Below are 13,364 nucleotides of genomic sequence, written 5' to 3' on the forward strand. Positions count from 1 at the left end.
CTATCTCCGCTATATCTTGCAGTTCTGATTTTTCAACTCGCTACACTATGGGGAAAAACTGGTTTTGGAGATGAGTCGATTATATCGGATGTCTACGTTAGCTCAGATAAACCCCAGTGTGAACGGCCCTTTACACATGGGGAAAGCCACGAAAATGCCCTTGCTGCCACCCCGTTCGCGAGATTTGAATCTCGGATCGAACTACCAGTGTTCAGCGACTTTAACCGCTCGGCCCCTGGTGGGCCTCTAATGATTAGTAAATAAGCAATTCGGTGGGCTAAATAACACTATTTAAATTTTATACACTTTTTTCCTAATTCCTTATCCCTTTTTTTTTTGTCTCGTTATTAAGATAGGATATTTTGTATTATAAGAAATTCTATTCTCATATTATGAATTTAAGTCCAATTACATAAGCTATAATTACATAAGTTACGCATAGGATAGCCTATACGTAACTCCTGTTTCTAAAGGGGAATCTTTGGTAAAGATAATACTTTCACATAAAAATTATTATGTTATTATGAATTGAAGAGGCATCTTCATTTAAAATTAACAGTACATTTTTCTTTCCTAATGTCGATTTAATATCTGGGAAGTTTCACTATCTTTCAAGTTACGTCGCCAATCCGTTGCTGAACTTGAAATTTTTCTCACCAAATTCAACGCTGTTTTTACCATACACCAAAAAAGAAAGTGTAGCATTAAATTTCACTTATGCCCTTGTATAAGACGTACCACTTATTTTTCCATTCATTCAGCGCAAATATTATATATATATAAATACTTTATAAATACTACTATATCAAATAATATTTCTACAAAAGGAATGTCTGAATAAAATTAATTGCCATTTACATTTTGTGATATAAGCTTAGGCAGGAAATGCAAAAACTTAAATGTAATAAAAAGTAACGAAGTAATTATTTTTGCATTATAAAAGACAGTTATTTTAGGCAATTTATGTGTGCCAGTTTTCTTTGCCGAAGTATAGCTTAGGTTAACTATTTTATTTAGAATATCATATACTTATGAACATTATTTCTTTTTCAGATTTTTCAGTTAATAACTGACAATTCAGCTTTTACCTAGTTTTGAAGTTCTCATTTCATCTTTTCTTATTCATCGCCAAAAGAGCGATAAATGAACAGCAGTTTAATTAGAACAGCTGAATTCTCAACGCACTATTTTCACTTTCAGATGAGTCAGAAGAGATGGCTTTGGTCAGTTTCGCGTGCTTTGCTATAACCAAACAAACCTACATGAGTCAGATGACAGGTTTTTTTTTTGTGCTCGCTTAAATTTGGGTATCCGACTCATTCACTTGCTTTCAGTTTAAAGAAGTGGTAGAAGGTAAGTTAATTTTTCAGCATATTTAAGTTCTTTTCTCAAAAACGTGAAGTTTAAAGCATTTCTAACCTGCGATCTTAATTGGCTACATAACTATTAAAAAAAAAGGAATAATTTTAATACTTGAAATTTAGTCTATGAGCAACTTTTTATCCTTTATATAAAAATACTAAATTCATTAATATATAGAAATATATTTGTATTTTCATCTATAATCATACAACAATGAGGATTTTTATTCATACGCAGACCACTTCATAGATGGCAGCACGTGTTTAGTAGCTGAAATATTTTTTATTGAAAATTCAGATCTCGATGTAATTAACCTGCAACAAATCTTTCTTTTATTGCGGCTACCAGCATACCAGTATACATGGCTTTCATAAATATTAAAATTATCTTTTAATTTTTTGATAAATCAAATAAACTGGAGAAATATGAAACCAGAATATTGATTTTTTTTATCTCGTAATTCAGGTACATAATAGGATTAAGTCATAAAAGTGTAGTAAAACTACTGTAAACAAATAAATAATATTATCGAGAAAGATTTAGGATTTGTATTAATTTTAGAGCTAACGAGACATGTCAGGATGGCCGAGCGGTCTAAGGCGCCAGACTCAAGGTTACCTTGCTCTGTATCAGAGTATGAGTGTTCTGGTCCACGTATGTGGGCGTGGGTTCGAATCCCACTTCTGACAGTGACTTTATTTTCTTGCGCTGATGAATTAATTGAAGCTATGTCGTGAAGTAATTTTGTTAAAAAAAACATTCTATTGAATATTGCATTCCATGTAATTCAAAATTATATTCACGGATATTTCTGAATGTATAATTATTTTAATTAAACTGTTTTAATTCGTGTAATAAATACTTTCATCGAAATAATAATGATGATAATATTCTTACTGTACTTTTTTCCTTCATGCATTTTTTCCCTCTACTCATTGTTTGGGTTTGAATAACTTTCTTTTATTATTCTTTTTATATTAAAATCAACTTAATTAATGATTATTTTACAATGGTAACTAAAATTATCATTTAATAATTCTGATATTATGATTAGTAACTTATTAATTAGTAGTTAATTTATGAATTAATTTTAATGAATGTTTTTGAATAGTTTTATGAATTAATTTTAAATATTCAAATTATTTTAAATCATTAATCAAAAATCTCTTGTATTACAATAAAAACGTTATTTCTTTTGAAATTATAAATTATATATATATTTTGGAAATAATAAATAAATAAATAAATAAATAAAAAAAAAAAAAAAAAACCTGCAAGTTTTTAGATTTTACATTATGCCCAAAGGAGCGTTTTTTTTTTTAACGTGTTATGTGTTACCTTTATTTACCCAATGCCATGTTCTTCGCACTTAAACCATAAAATTCAATTCAACAGCAATGTCACAAAATATTTAAAAAGAGCACATTTTTAGAATTTCCGATACACAGTCTCGCGCGCTGGAGATAATTACCCTCCCCGTTCAGTATTGGCTTTGCTGGCTTTGTAATCGTTGAGTTTGTTATTCAAAAATTCGTTAAAGTTTTCCAAAATAGGAAATAGATAATAAAAGAAATTCCAAATTTGGGCTTCCAGACACCCATATTCGAGTGGAAGACTATGCTATTCAAAATTTGATGTCCCTAGGTACAGTTGTTTTTTCACAGTGCGATACACATACATAGATTCATGAAAAATTTTCATTATTTAATTTCTTTAAATATAATGCAGGGCTCTAATATTTGGTGGCAGCAATTTGAAAAGTGAAATTCCGTTTTATGGTGGACGACGCAAAATGCCAAAACGAAATTAATAGTTCTTCTAGGCAAATTACCCCTTTGGGCTTATAAATATAAATTTCATATTGACCAAAATGCTGAAAGTAGTTTTCTTCCTAACCACAGTTCTATATTACGTTAATCCTTTGTTTTCTATCTTTTAGTATTTAAAGGACATATTGTAATTTCTTTGCAAATAATGTAAGTACAGTGAAATATCAGTTCACGAATTTAATTCGTTCCTGAAGGCGGTTCGTCGTCCAAAAAGTTCGTAAACTGTAAATTTTCCGCATAGGAGTAAAACAGGCTACTCCATTCTTGGATCATAGATGATTAGTTACTTCAACGTTTATATCAGTATACTTTGTGCAGGAGTCCGTAACCAATGGAAATAATTAAATCTCAGATAAATAAATGCAATTAAAAAAGGCTTTTATACAATAAAGTTTTATTTAAAATTGATAGGATCATTAGAAAAATAATTTAATGGGAATAATGGTTTAAATAATTTTATTTACAGAATTCATCTACAATTTTATAAAGCGAATAATAAAATCGTTTGGTGCCTAAGCAACGAAGTCTATTAATTTAATTGCATTGTCAAATGAATAAACCACTACCTTTCTATATTTATCACAGGCGTTTTTTTATATTAATTAGCATTTATTATGAAATGGAAAAACTGGCATTAGTAATTTCTAAGAAATGGTAAAACTTCGACAAGATATTCTTTGTTAGAGGACCATAGATCCGATTTGATAGACTTCAAAATTGATAATAGTCTTTCCACGTTGACTTGAGTGTAGGAAGAAGAGCTGTTACTGATACGGCTACTTTAACTGAAACTTCGACAAGATCTTGTTTGTTAGAGTACCATAGATCCGATTTGATAAACTTCAAAATTGAGAATAGTCTTTCCACACTGACTTGAGTAGGAAGAAGAGCTGTTACTGGTACGGCTGTTTTAACTTTTCAGGATAGATTTTTGTAAGTTCTAAAAGAGGTGTTTTGCAAGAGCAATCATATTTAGTATCTATTTCTTCAAAAGCCGTGTATAAATCTTGTTTGTATTTTTTCATTTTTATATCTAAAGGCTCTTGGTTCTTTATTTTCATTCGCTTTGCCTTAGCCTTTTCAATATTATCCAAATATTTCTCAAAATCTAATTCATCAGTGCAAGAGAATGATAGAGATTCAGTTGCAATATCTGCAGTTTGACTGTCCTGATTTGAATACTCCACTTGGTCTGAGAATAATTTCATTCTTCATGAAAGTTCATAGACGACTTTCTTTGCCTTTTTTAATTTGTTTGTCATCCAACAAAATTCGGCGTATTGGATCTACATATATCGAACCCAGCGCGATCTTATTGTCTAGCGAACTAGTTTCTCTTTTCTTCATTGAAGAAATGATTCCTTCTGCAATAAACCCTCCATTTCAGAAAGAACAAACGTCGCATTCTTCCAGTATTGCCTCTTGTTAATTCAGATTGTAGCTTTTTTGTGGCTATATACGGTATAGAAAGAAGAGTTTCCAATTCGGCAAGATCATTCCACAGTCTTTCTGTTAGTGAAATATTAGGATTATTTACATCTTCTGAAAAAGTTCTTAATTCTAACAACCACTTATATCATCAAATATGTACTTTTCGATTGCGTTACTTCTTTTCCTGCTCGCTTCCTAAGAATGTCATCCATTTTGGGAGTTCTTGTTGCTTGCCTCAATTCACCAATGAGATCAGTAACTAAATGAATCAGTTTAATCAATAATGGCAGATATCACGTCGATACCGTTCCCTTATATTTATTTACTAATATGTCAAAAAAAAATAGAAAATAACTATTTATTAATGTATATATATATAGTCCATAAATAAAAGTATTAGCTCAGTTTGTTATTAATTTTTTTTTTCAATTCACTTTAATTTCATTTCAAATTCAAACTGTTCAAAAAACTGGAGTCGGAGTCGATGTGTTTTTTAGCGACTCCAACTCCGACTCCTTTCACACCAAAATCCACCCGACTCCGACTCCACACCCCTGGTGGTCACTGACACTAACCACCAGATGTGGTCATTTTTTTCACGCGTCTTGGATAAAATATGTGTAATTGTCGCAAATAATTTCACTGTAAAGCCTGATACGGTAAATAAAACAAGAGTTTTGCTGACAAAGTTAATTGCCTTTTCCTGCACCTCAAAGAGTTAAGCAACATTCGACTTCGTTTGGGACAGACTGGGCGTCAGTTTCGTTCAAAATGTAACGTTAACAAAATGATTCGTTTTAAAATGTTTCTGAGATAAGACATGGCGATGTCACGGAAAATGTTTATGCGGCGGCTTGCCATTGCTTTATCAGGGTTATTTCGTTACATGAAAACTCTGCATCTTGTTCTCTTTTGCCAAAACTGACAGATCAAGGAACGAGAATCAACTTTTCTTTTTCTAGCGACTTTTCTTTTACAATAGCCTTTTTATTGCTGCTTCTGAGGTTGATAAACTTTCTGGTTAAGCCTGTCTTTATTGTTGTCTAGTAACTGGCATTATACAGGGTGATTATAATTAAAGTTTAAGTTTCAAAACGCTATAAAAAAAGAACCACTCATGAAAATGACGTCAAATTTGAAAGGAATGTTATTGAAGAAGGCGGAAAGCGTATGGCAGAAGAAAAAATTTAGTTTCAAAAGTTACCAACAGATGGCGCTGCAAGCGGAAGAAGACGTAAATTAAAATGTTAGTTAAATTTCAGTGTTATAAAGCCGCCAGGTACCAGGCTGTTCCTTATTTCGCGACTCAGGCATTCGCCATGGGTGTTTCACTGCAGGACCGCGCTCTGCTGGTAAAGCTGTATTACAAGAATGATGATTGTGCAAGAGTAGCTCTGCAAAAATTCAGGACACTGAAGGGTATAAAAGAAGGCGTTGGTCCAATGAGTGTCGTAGGTCTAAAGAAAATGATGCAAAAATTCGAAACGACAGGTACGAAACATCCTGCAATGCTATCCGTACAAAATTGGCCATGTGCAGGAGTTGCTTCCTTCTGACCTGACAGCTAGGGAGACGTTGGAAATTTTCCACGGCCATTCATTATCCACTTTCCATATGACCATATGACCATAAGCCCATTTCCATATGACAGGATACGTGAATACCCAGAATTGTCGAATATGGGCAACAGAAAATCCACTGGCAACGCACCCCGTACCACTTCATCCTGAAAAGGTCACGGTATGGTGTGGCTTTACGGCATTAGTCATCCTACAACCATATTTTTTCGAGCAGACGGGTGCTTCCGGTCCTGTTACCGCAATCGTCACTGGTCAGAGGTATGCGTCTCTTTTGCGCAACCACGTGATTCCAGCTCTGCAACAGCGTGGATGTGTGAATGAAATCATTTTTATGCAAGATGGCGCTCCTCCGCACATTGCATATCCCGTGAAGCAGCTGCTGAGGCGCCATTTCGGAAATGCTCGAATTATCAGCCGTCATTTCCCTACAGCCTGGCCGTCCCGATCGCCTGATCTTACTCCGTGTGATTTCTGGTTGTGGGAATATCTGAAGGATGTTGTGTTCCATGCTCCAATTGCAAATTTAGCGGAATTAAAGGCACGCATTTCGCAAAACATTCTGAACATCACACCGGAGACACTGCGATCCGTTGTGGAACATGCTGTTTGTCGCTTTCAACTTGTTGCACACAACGGTGGACATCATATTGAACATGTTTTGCGACAGTTCCGAACTTCTTTGATGAATGGTTCGTAAGCGGTATGCCGCCGCAAAACTCTTGAAACCAACCGATTTGTCCCTTCCGATGTGATATGTACAGTCATGCAAATAAAATTATTCAACAATTCTAATTTGTCAATGCGTTTTAATGTGTAACTTCCACCTTAGCCGTTGTTTTACGAAACATTTCTCGTTTCTCGTCGTGATTCTGTCGCTTACAGCGCCATCTGTTGCTAACTTTCGAAACTAAATTTTTTCTTCTGCCATACTCGTTCCGCCTTCTTCAATAACATTCCTTTCAAATTTCACATCATTTTCATCAGTGGTTCTTTTTTTATAGCGTTTTGAAACTTAAACTTTAATTATAATCACCCTGTATATTATCTAGGCTGAAAGCCACTGGAATTATTGCTCCATATTCAACAAATATACAGAAAACATAATATTTTTGCAAATATCAACGGAAAATTTGCAGAAAAGAATTAACATAAAATAAATGATTAAATGAATAAATCTCAGATTCCAAAAATTTTATTTAATTTTTTTACAGAATATCTGAAATTTCAGTTTTATTTCTGTCTAATTTCATTATTTACGGTGCAGTTTTTATTTATTGTGATTATTCTTTTGAATAATTGAGTGCTTTTCAAGATACTTTGCGTCATTACGCATTTCTATTGATCATGAATTTGTTATGAAAATATTTTGAGATTACTGTTATGTTGTAGGAACTGCAATACGTTTCAAAGATAGAATTTCACTTAAATGTTACATTAGTCAAATTGCTTTTCTATGTAGAAGAATTGTACCATTCAACAAAGAGTGCTTATCTCAATTTTCTGATAGTGAGACACAGCATCAGTGGAAATGAAATACTCATGAGAAATTATCGGAATACCTAACCTACAATATTGGTGGAACTGAGAACGAGGACGATGAATAAGATAAGGAATATTCATTTTCATAAAGGGTCTACATCAGAATATTTTAGAGGACAATTTGGTAAGCTTAATATAAATGAATGTCAATATTTATGGAATATATTTTTAACTATAACTTATATATTGTAATGTATTATGAAATTATTAACTCGTCGTTCTGAGAATTTATATGTATTAAACTCGCCGTAAAATCCCGTAAAATCTGTCCATAAAATCTTCGAAATAAGAAATGAAAATTAATTACTGTGCGTAACCATTTTCTTACCTCAAGTCAACATAAATTCGAACAAAAAGCACACCTTTGATTTCAAGTGCTGTAAGAGAAGAAATCCATTTTTTTAAAGGAATTCATAGCTATAATATTCAGTTACAGTAATGAAGAATTATTAGCCTAAATAGGCCTTAGACCCAAAGGGTAATTAGTCTCAAAGCGGCATTTTGCGTCGTTCCACTTTCTGCGTTGATTCACTTTTCAAACTGTTGCCAGCAAATATTACCGCCATGTGTTATACTTAAAGAAACTAAGTAATGAAGCATCTTCATGCATATTTCTCACATTGCAAAAAAACAACGGTACCTAGAGCCATCAAATTTTGAATAACGTAGTCTTCCAAACGAACATGGGCACTTGGAAGCCCGAATTTTGAATTTCGAATTTGCTTTATTATCTATTTCAAATTTTGTAAAACTTTAACGAATTTTTAATTAGCAAACTCAACGATTTCAAATTGAGTAATGGCAACACTGTACGAAAAAAAAAACATTTTTATCTCCAACTGTGTATCGGGATATGCTGTTTTGTTGTTTTGAAATATTGTTGCGTACGGGTTTGTAATAGATTGAATACACAAATGCGATAAAAGGTTAATAAAATTAATTTCTATCAAACGAAATATAACAAAATGCTGGAATTTTTTCTCAAAGGTATTCGTACAATATCACAATATCCCGCAATATACGCAATATCACAATATCACGCAAAATTTAAAGTAGCTATACTTTAAATTACTGAAACGTTAAATAGCACGCAATCCAAAGCGCAGAGAAAACTAATCCGATCAACAAAATTACAGCAGCTAAGTAAGCAACTGAGCTGAGATGTTTCTCTCCGGCTTTTTAAAGTTTGGTAATCGGTCCGGAGAGAGTTCTAATAATTTCTTTGCTTCTCGAGATTTCTGGAAAGCAAAAGAGTAGAATTACGGTTACAGCTAACACAGTAGTCAATTACATTTATTCAATTTAAATATAAATTACGAGATATCTATTTATTAAATGTTAAATGCACGTGCTCTTGTATTTTTACTTTTTTTTAGCGTAGCGTTCTCTTAAAATATGTCTCATGCTGCAATGCACGGGGAAATACGTCAGTTTTAATTATAATTCTACTAACATTAGCTATCTAAATACAAAATTTGTAACAATATTTTGTGATATTGCTGTTGAATTGAATTTTATATTGTTTAAGTGCGAAGAACATGATATTTAATAAATAAAGGTAACACCGAAAACATTAAAAAAAAAAAAAAAAAAAAAAAAAACCGCTCTTTTGGGCGTAATCTACAATCTGGAAGCTTTAAGATTTTCTTTTTTTTTTCTAGCTATTTTTGATTAGGAACTGAAGATTTAGATATCATCAGTTGTAAAGGTTTTTAAGAACTGATTTCATTTTCTTGACCTAAAATAACAAAAACAAGGTAACAAGACTTGTTAATACTGTTTATGTGTTTCACGTTTCACTATTAGAACATTTTAGTAATACGTTTTGAATCCTTGTATTTTAAACATTCAGTTTATATAATAAAGTTTAGGTTAAATTAAAGGTTTAAAATAAAATTCAGAATGTCATTCAACAGCTCGAAAAATTTACGATTAAATTTTAAAAAAAGTTAAATAAGATTAAAAAAAATTAACAGTCGTAAGATTAAAAGAAACTGCATTCTGATATTATATGCTGATTTCATTTTAATATCTGAAATAATTTAAGCAGTTACAATATGCCTGATACTTTAATAATCAATTTTCATCAGAAATTAAAGATATAAAACAAAATATAAAATTTTAGATTTAAAATGAGTCGTTCAAAAGGGCAAAATCAAATAGTCAAGAAAAATTTGCTGGGATATTATTTCATTACCATTTAAAACCACATGTACACTTATCAAAGAAAAGAATCTTTCAAGACATAGCTTAGGATTTATTGTATTGGATCGCTTGCCCACGAGACTTATAGCAAATGCTTTCTTCAAATGATAGTATACGGTGGAACCTTTATTTACTGCGACTTTACCAACCTAGATCTCTGTTAACCGTCTCTGTCTGTAACCACCCCTGTCAGTTAATTTAAAGAAACCGTAATTAAAATATAGTAACATTAAAAAAGGTGCAAAGAAAATTAGTAACATTCACCAATTCTCTTATCAGTGTTTGGTTTTTTTTTTTTTTTTTTTTTTTTTGGTAAGGAAGTATTATAATCGCGAAAAATTTCAGGCATCATATTTCAACGCAAATATCCATTTCCACCGCTATCGAATGGAATTTAACGAAGTTTTTGCGTGACATCTGTACCTAAGGGACAGAATAAAGGACTCTTTTCCCATCAAAATATTGTAAAACTAATTTAAAATGAATTCTGAAGAGAATTTTTCTTGGCGTCTGTACGTACGTACGTATGTATCTTGCATAACTCAAAAACGAGTACCTCAGAACGTTGAAATTTTGTATATAGGACTGCTATAACATGTAGATGTGCACCTCGTATTTTGGTTGCAATCGGTTGCACTAAAAGTATATAAATATATACTATATATATCCACTTTGTTACTCGGCTCAGTGATCTCAGTTTCTTTATTCTTATACGCTTGTAAATTGTGCATTTTTTGCTTTCAAAATTATTTAATTATGCTGTTCTTATCTTCAGGTTAAGGCTTTTACGCCTTTAGTAAATCTGTATGCAGTATTTTTAGAATTATTAACAATTTAAAAGTTGTTTAAGTGACGCTAAGCGTAATAAGTTTTGCCATAGTGGCCATTGCTTGTTTAGATTTGAAACAGCAGAATAGTAGATTTGTTGCCAATATACAGAAAGTAAGCTTCGCTATAGCAAAGATAACGCCTTCTTTTATTATTGCGAATTAAATCATGTTTAATCATTTCTAAAATTTATTCGAGGAAATAAGTATTTAAGATTTACTTCATAATTTTCAATACAGACATCTTGAGTTTTTATGTATTTTTGCCTTGTCGCGAAGCGAGAACTGAATTAATTGAATGAGAAATACTGAATCATCTGTGAAAAACTGGTTTTTTTTGGTTGTTATTCTTTGCTTAATTTCTTGTATACATCGTTATAGATTTATTATAGTATTTGAATAGAACATGTGGCAACAATTAGATCATTCTTAAGATGATATAAATTTATATGCATTCTGAGTTATAATATGGACGAAATGTAACGCTGTTAAGTGAACCTAGTGCCAGAATGTCGCCGTGGGAAACAAATATACGGAACATTAAAGAGTGCATTTATTCTATTGTAGTTTATGCGCTATCGTCGAAGTAGATTTAATTCAATCCAATAAGTTTAAATGAAATGCAAGAAAAAATGGGTATAATTTAATATTCCGTACAAGGAAGTCATGTGGTGCACACATCAGATTTTTTTGTTAGTGATGAGTCATTTAATGGCCTCTCTATTGCGCATCGAGGGGAAAGATGTTTAAATTTGTTGTAACAAGATGATAGCATAATAGATATAAACTTGATAATGGATTCTTAGGCATGTTTCAAAGGACCATGGTTGCAAAGACATGGCTTAAGATAACAACGTTTAAGTATAAATAAATGTAGAAAACAGAAAAAGTTTTGAAGATTTTGAAGAAAAAATCATTCGCGTCGTAGTTGCAAAGGAATTTACATTACTCCCAGAGGGGCTTTTTATTTAACATTTTGTGTGTTACCTTTGTTTATTAAATATCATGTTCTTCGCACTTAAGCCATAAAATTCAGTTCAATACCAATATCCCAAAATAATTTTAAAATGATCATATCTTTAGAATTTCCGATACACAGTGTTGCGCCCTGGAGATAATTTTTTCCCCCGTTCAGTGTCGCCACTACTCGCTTTAAAATCGTTGAGTTTCTTAATCAAATATTCATTAAAGTTTTACAAAATATGAAATAGATAATAAAAAGAATTCCAAATTTTGGGCATCCAGATGCCCATATTCGAGTAGAGGACTACGTTATTCAAAATTTGATGTCTCTTCGTCCCGTTGCCTTATCAAAGCGCGAGAAACCGACATACATTTATGCAGATTCTGGGTTATTTTATTTCTTTAAATGTAATGCAGGGCTCTAATATTTGGTGGAAAGAATTTGAAAAGTGAAGCGCCATTTATAGTGAACTAACGCAAAGTGCCAAGACGAAATTAATAGCCCTTCTGGGTAAATTGTCCCTTTGGGCTAACAGTGTTTCATAAATATGCATATAAGCAATTAAAAAAAAATTCGCAATTTCCGTGAATCTTGACGGAGTTTATTTATTCAAATTTTGCCCCTAATATTATTGTCAAAAAACAAAAGCTTACGTGGATTATTTGTTTAATTGAAATAAACAAATATTAATTAGTAATGAAACTGTTTGTTAAAATTTAACAGTTTCCCACTTATTTTACTAACATTTCAATAAAACAGTTGTAGAAAAATATTTGTCAGCAGTTTTTCTTCAGTTTAAACATCAGCAGTTTTCGGTTAACGAGATTTAGTCATGTTAACGAGTTTCCGTTTATCCAAAGTGGTGATGGTAGTAATTACATTGGATAATCGAGACTCTTTTGTATTTTCTGTTTTAACAAGACGCGAAATCTGTGAACTGAAAATAATCAACACTTCCAAGAAATTTTCTTCCATGTGTTTTAAAAATAGTTCCGTTTCAGTGAAATTTTAAGCAGATGCGATGCAAACATCTACCATATTGCCTTGACACATTGAGAAAGTAACAGATAGAAGGTTGTTACAAAAGAAAGAACTTAAAGAGTCTTTGAAAATGATCTATATTTATGTCCGTTCAGTATTTGAAATGAAAAGAATTTTTGAAAATAGCCCTTGAAATTCAACAGGACTAAGAATTATACTCAGTAGTCTTAATTATCTATAATCAACAATAAAATATTAGAATGCAGTACATTTATCGAAATTTGAAGAATTAAAAAGAATTTCTATTCGCTTTCCATTTCAAGCTTGTTTAATATCACTCCGTTAGAAGCAAATCCTCTCTTTCGAGGCTTAATGATTGGGAATTAATTAAGAGATCTCAATCAATGGAGAATTTCATAGTTTCGGGAGTGGGGAGGAATGCGATCAACCTTTTATTTAGCTGTTATTACTATTAGCTTAATATTAGTTTAGTTAGTTAGTATTACTATTAGCTTAGTAACTACTTAGCTTTAATTAAGACACAATAACACGCCGAATAAATACTAATTCAGAAGTCAAACAACAAAAATCAGCGTTATATTTTCAAAATTTTCTCCCATCAATAAAATTCCGAGTTCCATACTCA

The 13,364-nt window shown here is 31.9% G+C and overlaps 1 protein-coding gene and 1 non-coding gene across 2 annotated transcripts in view; both read left to right on the forward strand.

The window, feature by feature from the left end:
• Positions 1–1,194: 1,194 nt before the first annotated feature.
• Positions 1,195–13,364, forward strand: part of LOC118187691 (uncharacterized) — a 32,844-nt gene continuing 20,674 nt past the window's right edge. The window contains exons 1-2 of the mRNA XM_035357972.2: positions 1,195–1,353; positions 7,710–7,865. Of these exons, the coding sequence (XP_035213863.1) occupies positions 7,799–7,865 (67 nt within the window). The 5' untranslated portion in view covers positions 1,195–1,353; positions 7,710–7,798. The remainder of the gene's footprint in view (positions 1,354–7,709; positions 7,866–13,364) is intronic.
• TRNAL-CAA (transfer RNA leucine (anticodon CAA)) lies at positions 1,938–2,051 on the forward strand. The gene is made up of 2 exons: positions 1,938–1,975; positions 2,006–2,051. It is a non-coding gene; the product is annotated as a tRNA-Leu (tRNA).

Source organism: Stegodyphus dumicola, chromosome 4 (assembly GCF_044657685.1).
Source record: "Stegodyphus dumicola isolate Sdum_Otavi_A_Nest chromosome 4, ASM4465768v1".
Classification (NCBI taxonomy): Eukaryota; Metazoa; Arthropoda; class Arachnida; order Araneae; family Eresidae; genus Stegodyphus; species Stegodyphus dumicola.